General features: G+C 47.6%; 1 protein-coding gene across 1 annotated transcript; it reads right to left on the bottom strand.

Annotated features, from left to right (window-relative positions):
- Positions 1–12,325: 12,325 nt before the first annotated feature.
- LOC116644252 (guanine nucleotide-binding protein G(s) subunit alpha-like) lies at positions 12,326–13,725 on the bottom strand. Its single transcript, XM_032423655.1, is given in 2 exon segments — positions 12,326–12,921; positions 12,923–13,725. Coding segments are annotated over 2 exon segments (1,140 nt in total). The 5' UTR covers positions 13,684–13,725; the 3' UTR covers positions 12,326–12,542.
- Positions 13,726–13,741: the final 16 nt, after the last annotated feature.

Raw genomic sequence — 13,741 nt, forward strand, 5'->3', positions numbered from 1 at the left:
GAGCACTAGCATTGTGTCTCTAAGACTCAGGTTGAGTTCACTTAATAGAGTTATCTCTTTATAGCAATGCAAAGAGGACTTTTTCACTCCCAGTTTTAGGATGAAGACATAAGCTCATGCCAAAGTTGACTGAGCCCATGCTCCATAAAGAACAGCGTGAACATTTCTCCATGTACACCTGACATTCTCTGTAGCACTTCCAAAGTTTTCATCATCTACTTGCATGATGATTTGAATAATCTGTATTTCCCTGACTAAACTACAATTCCACAGGAACCAGGATTTTTATTCACAGTTGAATCCCATCATGTAACACAGTGCCTGGCTGAATTAAGCCGAACAGACTAGATGAAGCCACAGAACCAAATCTCCAAACTTCAAATGTCAGTGGCGTAACACAATAAATGTCTATTTTGTATTACTTGTGCTATATGCCCGTAATGGATTGGTAGGGGCCTCTGCTGCACATAGTCACTCAGGAACCCTGGGAGACAGGAGCTCCACCATTCTGTTGTAGCTACATGACCTGGAACACGTAGCTCAGTCACTGGGTCTGCTCATTTGCAGAAGTGTCATGTACCAGCAATTCAATGTTTTGGCCCCAGACTGACATGCCCACCCACAGACCCTTGGCCAACAGGAGTCTCCAAGGCCAACTAGCTGCAAAGGGTCTCGAAAAGTAGGAGACCAAAAACATTTTTTATGAGCATTACTCTATCTACCATACTGGCACCATCATAGGTGTTTGATAAATATTTTTGATTGAATGTATGAGTAAGTGATTACTAACGACAAACTCTGAACACTCTACAATGAGTCTTGATCTGCTTCAAGCCCCATGTCACTCTAGGTGGAAGAAAAGATTCCGGGTCCAACTGGTGGTTCTTCTAAGCCCCAAGTCATTTGCTTAAGCTTCCGTTCAGTATTCATAATACCCATGGCATGGATAAGTAACGTCTCAGAGTTTTTGGTATTTATTTGGGAAGTTCTTCATTGGGCTACATTAGTTTGCCCATAATTTCCAGTAAACTAGATCTGGAAACAAAGACAAAATCCTGGCTCCAGAACTTACTGATGACGTTCAGGCCATGAAAAGAGCAAAGAGGTGAGAAAGTAATTCTAAGAAAGTCTTTAATGAAATATAATAGCAATCATGTCTAAAAGCACAAGAGACAAAGGGAAACACCTATCAAGATTTGCCATACAAGGTACAGAGTCTAAAATCCTGAAACCCTTCTCACAATGGGCCCAAGCACATGAAACTACACTTCTCTGCTTTTTACTAATTCACCATTTCTGGGAAAATGGTTTTCATCACCTCGGATTCTTAATTTTAAAATTCTTATCTTTAATAAGCCAATCAATTACTTGTGCCCAACTGAAGAATGGGTTGAAGGACAAGAAGAGAGAAAACAGGAAATTCCAAAAACACATCGAAAGAAAGAACCCAGATCCCTATTCTAGACATACTTGTTTGCTTGCCTCATCCACAGTGCTTCATAAACAGCTGGCCCCCGGAGCAGGGAGGAAACCCCATCCACATAGCCAACAGATCCCAGACTAAAGAGGTTCATTCATTTGCTGGCCTTCAATTAACAAGATGCTCTCTCATTAATTTCTCAGTTAAGTCTTGGGAATCTGTAAGTCATCAATGACACATGCTTAGGATAAAATGGTATGCAGACTCAGGCCTAAGCAGCCTCAATGGAGCTGAGCAAAAAAAGTAAAAGGATTCTGGTCAAGAGAAAGATGGCCCAGATCCAACAAGAGAAGTAGATGTGAGGATGATATGTGGCCCCAGGAAAGATGGGGGAAAAAAAAATCTCAATATCCAACTTTCCAGTCAGGCTGCCCTTCACAGCTTTGCAATAACCCGGTCTTCTTCATGTGATTGGAGTTGAGGAAGGTCTGTCCCTTATAGCCAAAAGGCACTTGATTCTACAAATATTAAGGTTATTAATGATAATCAGCATTTACTAAATGCTTATTTTGTGTATCTGGCATGACACTAAAAATTTTATACTATGGTCTCTTTATGCCTGAGTGCAGTACTATTTTTTATCCCAAGTTTACATTTGAGGAAGTTAAGGCTCTGAGAAGCTAATCTGATTATAACTCCCAGCTGAGGCAGGAATTAAACACAGGTGGATCGGACTCAGAGTTCATGCTCTTAGCTCCCAGACTAGACTGCTCCTTGACCCCTGAGCTGGGCAATCTTAGGAATCTGAGAATTACAGGAGAGCAACCCACTCCTCTAAAAGTCTGCCACCTGACTCTCATGAACGGTGACCTCATAACGAGGTGGGAAAAGCCTGAGGTTCAGGGTAGGAGTTGGATTTCAATCCTGGCTCTACAGTTTATTTACTCTTCCCCCAACCATCACCGCCCCTTCTTCACTTACAATAATGTCTAATGTTCAGGGTTGCAAAGGAATTAAACGGCAAACGTGAGACACAGTACCTAGCACCAAGCAGAGCACCTAGCTTTTAATAAGTATCCGTTCCCTTCCCTATTTGTGTGGTTTAGAAGATGACAGAGCTAGGTTTGCAAAGTATAGCACCCAGCACGTAGTAGGTGACTGTACTCTACGACCCCACCCTCCCTGCATTGTACCATCTCTAAGAGGTCTTGGCCATCGGCTTGATGCCACTGTCACTTCCAGGCCTCCACAGAGCCTCAGCTCAGTGCCTTTACATGAGGACCACTGATCTGAGTCATGGCTATTTTTTGTTCTTCTGAAATGTGTGCGACTCTCGGGGAGCTGAGAGAATCATCTGTGAAGAGCAAGAAATGCCAGCCTGCTTTTACTCAGAGTTGTCACCAGTGAATAGTGTTACAGCAGGTTAGTGAATTTTTCCAAAAGAATGAACTGTCCCGGGGGGGGGGGGGGGGGGGGAGGCCAGGAATCACCTGTGTGACTCTGGCACAGGATTCATTAACACTGCTCACTACAGACGACTGCGAGTGAAGCTCAGCTGGACAGAGGCTCAGGGCCACCAGAGATGGAGTCTAACTATGTATCTGAAAAGGTGTCTCTCCCTTCAGCCGTGGCCTTCTGTGGGTGCTCTCTGGATTTCTGCTTTCCTCAGACAAAGCAAGAGCTTGGAATCCTACCAAAACCTCTGCTTGCAGAAACTCTACCCATGCAATGCAGGGTAGAGGACCACCACTGCAAGGAAGGGAGAAGCAAGAGGCCCCCGCCCCCTTACACAGCCATGGAAAAAAGCTCACTTCATTCAGGAAGAGGTTGAGCTTCGGAAGTTGGTGCCCTCTACGCAAAGTGTAGTCGCGGGACCAGCGATGCCTGCATCACCTAAGAGCTTGTTAGAAACCATGCAGATTCCCAGGGCCAGTCACAGCCCTCCTAAACTGGAATATGTGCAGTGCAAGGGCAGGGAGGCTGTCAAGACAGATCGTGACTCCAGAGGTCTGGGGGAGGGTGTGAGATTCCGCATGTCCCGCAACCTCTCGGGTGATGCCAGCGCCGCTGGGCTACAGGGTGCACTTTGAGGAGCAAGGCTCCACGTAACCGATCAGAGAGCCCCTGCACATCATGAGTCACTGACCTAGCTGTGATGAGTGCTGTCCGCAGGCGTCTGTGTCATCCCAAACTGTCACCCATGCAATCCTACTAGAGCAGAGACAGCAAACTGCTCACCAAAAGTGGGTGCACCGCCTTCAACAGTGTGCACAGTTAGCCCTGGAAGGGAGCTTCCCGTTGGTCACTGATGAAGCTCCCTCCTGGTCACCTGGGGGGGGTACCATGTGACCAGTTGTCACCAACGTGATGTAAGCAGGAATGCCATAGATTACATCCAAGCCAGGACTCTCAGGAAGCAGGGGCATGTCCTCCATGCTCTTCCCACGCCACTGGCTGTGGACTCTGAAGTCTTGGAGGATCCTAAATCAACAAGACGGAAAGAGACTGGGTCCCTGAACCAACACATGGAAGAAACCCAGCCTCTGGCCTTCAACCCTGAAGTGGACTGGTTACACGTGCAAGAAACCGGTCTCTATTGTTTTTTTGCAACTGAAACTATGGTATTTTTTTCCCCAGCAGCTGGTGTTACATTAATACCATCACCATTACAATCTCCCCAAAACTATAATAGTTACATTTTACTTAGTCATGGCTCTTCCCTGCCAGGTACTGTTCGGGATGTTTTATACACATGGTCCCTTAACCACCCCCCAGTGAAAACGCCCCCCATTTTGCAGACATAGAAACTGCAGCTCCAAAGACATTAAATAACTTGAGGACCCCCCGTCCATCCAGCAAGTGCAGAGCCGGAACTGTGACCAGGGATGTTTCACTAGGAACAAGAGCGAAGCTGGGACTGCAAGGGACTCAGTTCCATGGAGATTTGTCCGCACAATGAAATGAGATTTCATCCCAAGCTAGTTATTACCACATCATACTGCTGCTTTCATGCACCTTCCCAAATGGCTTTTCTCTGCTGCCTGTCCTTGGTACTCTTCCTCACAAATTACTAATAAAACTCCTGATGGTATGCAGGAATTCTCCACCCACCTAGCCCTCGGCCTCTCCTGGAGCTCCCTTGTCTCGAGGGTCTCTCTGTATTTTGCTGCACAAAAATGGTTGCTGTCAAGATGGTTTAATGTTCCTTGTAGGTCAAGGCTATTGGTTGCTTCAGCAATGCCCTTATTGCTGAGCTGGCCTCCTTCACCAGCTGTTTTTGCAGGGTTCTTTTTCCCCCCTTCGCCTCCCTGCACAGACCTACACACACAGAACTAAAAGAACAACACTACATCAAAAACTAATGATGTAATGTATGGTGATTAACATAAAAAAAAAAAAAAACAGTTGCAAGCTTCCCCAACCAAGGGGAGTGCTATCATATGGGGAAGGGGATGGTGAAGTCAGCCCCGAAAGCCCCTACACTCCCCACTCCCCCCACCACCACCACCAGTGCAGGGAGCCTAAAGTCATACTCCCTGCCATTGTCTTGCTGGCTGAGTCCAGCATAGCTCATGTGCCCACCTTCCTGTCTTCACCTCACGACCTCTGCCACTTCCCACACAGGAATTTGACCAGTGAGGGGGACATGCTCCTCACATAGCTCCTCTGGTCATCTTCAGCCATGTGCAGAAGTTACCTCAAGAGAGGATGGGTACTGAGTCAGCGTGAGCCCCAGCCAGTCTTTGAATTGGATGCAGAGACAGAATGGGGGATTCTGCTCACGACAGTCAGGAACCAAAAATGACAAGAGATAGGACCCCCTGGGTGGCTCAGTTGGTTAAGTGTCTGCCTTCTCCTCAGGTCATGATCCCAGGGTCCTGGGATCGAGTCCCGCACTGGGCTCCTTGCTCAGTGGGGAGTCTGCTTCTCCCTCTGCCTACTGCCCCTCCCCGCCCCACTTGTGCACACTCTGACAAATAAAATCTTAAAAAAAAAAAAAAAAAGACAAGAGAAAAGGGAAACCAAAGTCCTCACCCGTGAACAGAACCCGCGCCTGGTACCGTATCTTATGTGTAGGAAGTGTTCCATTATTACTTGCAAAAACAATTGAATCAACAATTAGCAAATAAATAAGGTGTTCCAGGCATGTAATATATGTCCGAAAGTGGAATGAGGGATCTAAGATATCTAAGAGATCAGGGAAAGCTCCTCGGACAGGAGCCCTAAGCTGGGATGTGAAAGGATGAATAGGAGCTTCCTGTGGGGACACAGGACTCTCATTTCAGGGATACTTCCACCTAGGTTTTACAGCTACGGAGGGGAGCAGAGACTTGGCGATAATTGGGTGTGCATGCTAATAATGAGTGTCTCGTTCTTTTCCTGACTTGTTTACCCGTCTCTAATTAGATCCTCATGGGCCTCTGATTACCATGCCAAATCAGCTGATGAAAAGACAGCCTGGGAGGCAGGTTCATTGGCAATGCACTGGTGACTGATGCGAGAGGAGCCTTAAGGCATCTTTCCCAGTGGTACCAGCAAACATTGAGACCTAGTAAGGCCTGCACTGGGTATGCACATCACAGACAGGATCTTACTTAATCCTTTCAATGACCCTTGGAGGAAAACTCCAGCACCGGGGTTAGTGGGGCTTATTCCTGGTCGAGGGCTTGGCAGGAACAGAGGCAGAACTCAAACCCAGGCTGTCTGATGCAGAGCACATGCTTTTCACTGCAGTACCAGGACACCTGCCCACCTGTTGGTGAAGACAACTTCTGGAAACAAATTGTGCATTGCACAACTGCACCCACCAGGGTAGACATTGGGGTTGAAACGCAGCCTGCACCTCGGGGGTAACACAGTGTCCTGGGGCTGGAGGAAAGAAAGGATGCCTTTCTTTTCCCACCAAACTTGGTTCTCTAAGCCATGTGTCTCAAGGTTATGCCCAGAGTCGGTTCCTTTTTCTAACTTCTCATGCCCAGCAAAGGCACTTTCTTAATGTGCTTAAAGGCGCTGTATGGTGTAGCCATAATCTGCTTTCAAGCTTTTTGTCTCCTTCATGTTATGCTACAGTAGATAATTTGGGGGGCCTTAGGGTCCACCGGGCTGAGATTCAAATCCCTGTTACACAATTTACAGACTGGACATGCTGTGTGACCTGGAGCAACTAATTCAACTTCTCTGCATCTCAAAAGTCCTCATTTAGAGGTTTAGGGTAATGTTACAGGTCTCAGCGGGAAATTCTGAAACTTGAGTTAACGATGAAGTTGCAAGTGTAACATGATTGGCTTCAATGCTTAATGAATTGTTAATTCCCAAGAAACAATCTGGGAACCAGAAGTCTAGACAAAGACTAAAGTACTTGCTCAGGGAAGGACTTGCTCAAGGGAGAGCAGAAGGACTTGCTCAGGGAAGATATTTCATGACTGTATTTGCGAGTTCTTGTCACGTGCAAGAGTGGACACAGAACCTTCCTGGCTTGGGCACCGTCAGCCCGCCTCCCCCCACCTGCTGGTAGGTAAGGGCTAAAATAACAGAGGACCATGCTCCTGTTCAAAGACTAAGCAAGCACCAGGGAGGATTCTAGAAGGAGGCATGAACATGACTTTGAATGAGTCTTACACTGAAGAACTGATAGCCTGAGTTCTTGTCTCAGCTCTAACATTAGCCCCTTGTGTCACACAGATACCAGAGTTCTCTGATAAATGAAAAAAGCTAAATCCTGGACGAGTGGGGCATGAGCCCGCCTACCATAGGGTTACTGCCTGATGAGATCATATCTAATTATCACATAAGATAGTGCCTAGCAGGGGCACCTGGGTGGCTCAGTCCTTAAGCGTCTGCCTTCGGCTCAGGTCGTGATCCCAGGGTCCTGGGATCGAGCCCACATCAGGCTCCCTGCTCCACGGGAAGCCTGCTTCTCCCTCTGCCACTCCCTCTGCCACTCCCCCTCCTTGTGTTCCCTCTCTTGCTGTGTCTCTGTCAAATAAAATCTTTAAATAAAATAAAAATTTTAAAAATAGTGCCTAGCGTATACACAAGCACATAATTGTTGCCAATGTTTCACACTACCTTTGTTTACCTTGCACTCCTACGGGAATCAAATGCAAGCATTAACATGCAACTGCTCTGCAAGCTGCGAGCACTTGGTAAATATAAATGACTTCATTAGCAACACCTGACCCCTCTGGCCTCAGTTTCCCCATCTTTAAAGGATGGAGCAGATAGCCTGTCCTTCACCGCCCCCCAGCCCACCATCTTGCAGGTTGATAAAGAATCAGATTAAGAGAAGAATGGGAAAGGGTGGTGGGAAGTCAATTCACTCTACAATAGGTGTCATCTGTGGTCCTGTTAACAGGATACAAGGCAGCAGGGAGCTTTCTTTTTCAGGGAAAAAGAAATCACCCTTTCAAGAAATAGATTTCATTCCCATGACCCTCCCTACAAGGAGTCTTGCGGCCATTTTTACTAGATTGTGGAGATTGAACCCTCTGTCAGACAACTACACCACATTTCTCAGGTCTCTGAAAATGACAAAGCCCTCAGAGGTCTTTCTCCGAGCCTCTGGAGTCCATGAGAGAGTTGAAGAATCAGGAGCCCCGGCTGCCTCTGACCCTTCACAGTGCTGTCCCCAAGGTCCTCATGGAGCCACAGTGGGACAGTTCAGATGCCCGGTGGGGAGAAGAAGGAAGGAGCTCAGGAAACAGAGGTCCTAGCTTAATTAGTGGCTTGTCCCTGTGCACACAGAGAGCCTGGAGAAGGGAAAAGCTAGCAAGCAGGCAGGATGAGGCAAGGCAGAACAGTCCTGGACCGGACTGATGTTTGCTGCTGTCCAAAGCACCCCCCTCTCCCCATCCCACTCGGAATCAGGATCAGCTCAGCTTCCCTCTGATTGATAACCAGGCCCCTGAATAAGTCAAGCCCTCTTGGACATGTGTCTCCATGTGGCTCAGTAGAAGTGGCATTTGAGAGGAGAAATGTCAGAGAGAAAGGTCTTGAAATAAAGATGCTGACTTCTGTAGCTGTGGAAGCTCTGAGCCCTGCGGCTCCAAAGGCCACACTCGGGGCCCTTCACACACAGCTGCGAAGGTGAAAGCTCTGGGACACTGTCCTCCCCACGCTCCAGGAGGACCTCCACCCAGCTCTCCAGCTCACTTCCACACGCCCAGTTCTGAGGGACCCAAACCATGGCTGGTCGCTCTCAAGTGCAGAAATAAAGACCTGTCTGGAGCTTCCGATTCAGTGGATGAGACAGCGGCCGATAAGCGCCTTATAGTACGCCAAGGATAGTGAGCAAGGACTGTGGGAGTTCAGAAGAGGAGCTTACCCCAACCCAGGGAGCCAGGAAGTGTGAAAAAGCAGGTTCCTGAGTGAGGTCAGAAAAGGTGAGAAAAAGAGCCAAGTGCCGGGCGGGGAGGGGTCTCCCAGCAGGGAGAGCGTCCTACACAAATCCACGGAAGCACAAGCCGGTAGACTGAGCAGATAGGTTCTAAGGGGCTTAGGTTGCTGGAGAATGAGGAAAGGAGAATTTCAGGTGATCAGAAAAGGGGGCAGGCTGGGCATCCCAAAGGTGGGCACAGGTCACAGGAGGAGAGCAGGGAGGAGATGCTGCAGAACCTGGAGCAGGCAGCCATGGGCTCAGATTCTGGCCACCACACAGAACTGTGGGAAGGAGCAAGCCAGGCAGAAAAGAATGTCCTAATTAGGAAGCAGAGAGGATCCACGTGAGGAATGAGCAATGGCCCAATTAGCCAAGAGTCATGATGATTCCAGCAGTTCCTCAGGTTGAACCCCCAGGAGATGGAGCCTGCTGAAATCAGGAGTTTGATGTTTGAAAGAGATGGATGTAGAGGGACAGGCAGGCCACTGGCTTGAAAGAACACAATGATGGTGGGTGGCACCATTGACCAAAACAGAGCTCTTTGCTTTGAGACCCATGGTTGGGGGCATGGGGAGTTTGAGGGGTGAGATTTGCATGGAGAAACGAAGACCTGGGAGCTAGATCGTCAAGCTGTAGCTCCTTCCTGCCACCACACTGCAAGGACCCTGCCTGGCAGTTCACATTGCACAAGAAATGCCATGTGAATGAATACTTTGAGGTAAAGGGCAAATCACTGGGGGAACTCAAGAGCCACAGGGATGGGGAGGGATGGGGAAGCATATTAACACTGAGACAAGGATGTATCAGATGGTATTCATAGTTCACCTAACTGGATTCTTCCAATTGGGAAGTGATGTTACTCCCATTCTGCAGAAGATGCTGAAGACACAAAGGAACAAAATAGGTTATCCTTGCCCACAGCTTCTAAGTGGCCTCCCTACACTTCAAACCCCACTCTGGCTTGTGCCACAGCGGTTCAGAGCTCCAACTATGGAACTGAGTGAGCCTGGCTGACACCTTGGCTCTCACCAATTAACTGTGTGGCTTTCGAAAAGTTACTTAAGAACTCTGAGGCAATCTCAACTATGAAATGCAAATATATAGGATACGCATCTCCTGGAATGGTTGGAGAATTAAAGGAGATGTTCCAGGTAAGCCTAGAACACAGCTCCTCACACACCACGAGCATTCGGCAGATATCAGCGGACGTTGCTCCAAAGCTCCTGTCCCAGCCCAGGACAGCACGGTCAGAGCCAGCAGAAATGGGGTCTGTGTTTTTGGTCCCATTCTTCTCTAAGAAAAAAGGCATTTCATCCACTTGCAGGAAAGCAGCCCCAGAGTCAGAGGCTAAGGCCACCAATGGCATTTTGTCTTTTTTCTTGAGAAACGGATCAGACACACTGATAAGGAAAAAGCCAGAACTTTCTCCCCAGTGTTGTTCATAGGTGAGTTCATTCTTCTGCCTTTAGTAATGTACTAGCTCTTATATCATACATGTATTCTAGAAAGGAAATCAGTATATCATTTCTCTCTCCTGTTCATGTACACGCACACACCCAAAAACACACAGCTTTTTTTGTCCCCCCCCCCAAAAAAAAAAATCTCACTTTGGCCCTAAAAAGTTGCACCAGTGTTTGCTAAGTGTCGTCCCAGGGTCAGCAGCCTCAGCGTCACGTGAGAGCTTGTTAGGCATGTCAGTTCCCAAGTCCTACCCTAGACCTACTGAACCAGAAGTTTTGGGAGTTGGACCCTGCTTGTGACTGACAAATCCTCCTGGTGATTCTGATGCTCTCAAGTTGGAGACTCACTCACCTTAGATAAAGGCAGAAGAGTCACCCCAACCACCACTCACTGGAGTAAAGGTTAGAGGAAGCCAGGGGGGTCAATCCTTATACCCTCCAATCTCGGCATCAAAGATCCTACGTCCTCCCCATTTTCTTTTCCCATCTCCCACACCCTGGGCTACAGAAAAGGGCTCTTGACCACTTGGGATATCTGTCATTCTGAAGAGGTATCCCCAAGCAAATGTCTTACCTTGTCCTACCCTAAGCCAAGGATTCTTCAGCCCTAAACCTAAAGCCAGAAAATTATTTCCAAAACAAACCACATATCACTTTTCCCCAAATCATCCCATGCTTCAGATGCCTGAAAAAGTCGTCAATATAGTTATGTATGTGGCTTTAATTCCAAGAAACACAAATACCCACAGAGGTTAGGCTGACAGCTTGAGTGAGTCTGGTGACCTGGGTTGGGGAGTAGTTAGGAATGTTGGGGCTTGTGGAAAAGGAAGAGGGCATGACAACCTTAAAAAGCAACTGATTTGGTAAAGCTGCAGCTTTACAGGGTATGAATCTAATGTGACCAGATCTTCCAAGCATTTCAGGAGAAGCCAGAAATCCAAATGTTTGTGTGAAATCCTCTCCAACGTAAGTGTTAGCATAATTGTTTTCCAAACACTGTGTGTGTCACATAGCTGTGGGCCAGACTTGGCTACAGGCTGATCGTGACCTTTACTCCACAGAAACACAGATTGATTTTTTAAGAAACACAGATTAAAAAAAAAAAAAAAAGGGACCATCAGGGAGTTTTTGACTACAATTAACTTGGTTGCTTATTGCCTTGTCATTTTGGATAATGACTTCTATTAAATGGGACTTTGAATCTCCAGGACCAGTGAACACCTCTAGATGACACTGGTGAGCCAGCGCTGACCACCTGCAGTTCCCATCCTAAAAATGGGTCACTCCTCCAAATTAGAAGGGAAACACGAATACAGGGGAAGAGGAGACATTGACTGCTGTATGCATTTGTCCCTGGACTGGACTGTCTCCTCCAAGGACACTCCTTGAGTAAACAGTGACATCCACTGGCTAAAAATTAGATCCTAAGTCCTATTCACGTAAGAAACCGCCCAACAGGTTAGCAACATAGTGTCGATCCCGGCTGGGGATTTTCAGGTACCAACAGACTGCTAATAGGAATGAATCCAGAGCCAAGAGACAGATTTGGGAAGAGCGTGGATTTGAATAAGAACAAGAAAGAAATGTGATTCCCAATACATGCTAAGCTGCTTTACGTTTCAGAATCACAGAGATCTCCTTGTTGTGCTCAGGATCAGCTGTTAGATGGTAGAACCAGAAAGGACCTGTGGTTCTAATACTGCCTAGTACAAGCTCCTCAACCCGATATGGCTACCAAGCCCTTAAAATGTGACTAGTCCAAATTGCAATATGCTCTAAGTGTAAGCTACACACTAATTTTGAAGACATATTAATGAAAAAATATATAAGACAGTTCATAATTTTAATATGTATGACATGTTGAAATAATTGTATTAGGTTAAGTAAAATATATTGTAAAAATTAATTTCTTTTTTTTTCTTTGCTCACATTTTTTATTTTGATTTTTTTAATGCTGCACAAGACAATATTTATTTCATTTATTCCTTTTCTTTTATTTCATTTATTTCTTTTATTATTTCTGTTTGCTGCTGTTATTTTATTTACTGAAAGAGAGAGGCAACTTTTGTGGCCTTTTTCTTTTTCTCGTAGGCCGCCTTAAGCTTTCTAAATTTGGAATATTTAAGCAAGCTGAAGGGGAAAGGGGGCTTCGCAAGATCACTTGGGGGGAAAAGGAGAGGTTGCCTTGTTAACCATGCCCTATGGTGGGTGATCAACTGCGTGTACAATTACGTTTCACTCTTAATTGTGCTTAAGGCTTTACTTAAATTTGGGTGTCCCCTTCTCAGAGCAGCTCGTACTGACGAAGGTGCATGCGCTGGATGATGTCCCGGCAGTCGTTGAACACGCGGCGGATGTTCTCAGTGTCCACGGCGCAAGTGAAGTGCGGGTAGCAGTAGTGCCGCCCGTCCCCACTGGCAGTGCTGATTCTCAGAAATTCGTCGCGGATGAAGTACTTGGCCCGGGTCACGCGTGGGTCCTCTCCGGGCTCGGGAGTAGCATCCTCAGGAGTAGTGTAGCGAGCAAATTCTGGAAAGTAGTCCTCGATCTTCGATTTTCCAGCAAGGACTTTCTCAGCGAGCAGGTCTTGCTTGTTGAGGAACAGAATCACAGAGATGGTGCGCAGCCATCTGTTGTTCCAGATGCTCTTGAAGAGGTTCAGACTCCTGCAGGCGGTTGGTCTGGTTGTCCTCCCGAATGACCATGTTGTAGCTGCTACTGGCCACCACGAAGATAATGGCAGTCACATCATTGAAGCACTGGATACATTTGCGGCGTTCATCGCGCTGGCCACCCACGTCAAACATGTGGAAGTTGACTTTGTCCACCTGGAACTTGGTCTCAAAGATTCCAGAAGTCAGGACACGGCAGCGAAGCAGATCCTGATCGCTGGGCACATAGTCAGCCTGCTTGATGACATCAATCTTGTCCAGGAAGTACTGGGCGCAGTCGATCAGCTGGTACTCGTTGGAACGCTCATAGCAGGCGCGCACTCCTTCATCCTCCCACAGAGCCTTGGCATGCTCATAGAACTCAGGAGGGAAATCAAAGTCAGGCACGTTCATCACGCTCAGAATGTAGTCCACTCTGAACTGGTTCTCAGGATTGGTCAGCTCCACAGGGGGCACCAGGTTGCTCATGGCGGCCACGATGGTTTCGATCGCCTCTTTCAGGTTGTTTTTGATGTCCTGCACTTTGGTCGCCTTCTCACTATCTCCATTAAACCCATTAACCTGCAGGGTCCTCATCTCCGGCACAATGGTGCTTCCCCCCGCCCCGCCCTTACCCAGCAGCAGCAGGCGGTGCGTGGCCCGGTAGACCTGCTTGTCCTTCTGCAGCTGCTTCTCGATCTTTTTGTTGGCCTCGCGCTGCGCCTTCTCCTCGTTGCGCTGGTCCTCGGTCTTACTGTTTCCGAGGCAGCCCATGGCGGCGGCGGCGGCGGGGCGCGGCCGGGCTGCGGCGGCGGCGGCGGCGGGGCCGGGC

This window comes from Phoca vitulina, unplaced genomic scaffold (genome assembly GCF_004348235.1).
Source record: "Phoca vitulina isolate PV1807 unplaced genomic scaffold, GSC_HSeal_1.0 scaffold29, whole genome shotgun sequence".
Lineage (NCBI taxonomy): Eukaryota > Metazoa > Chordata > Mammalia > Carnivora > Phocidae > Phoca > Phoca vitulina.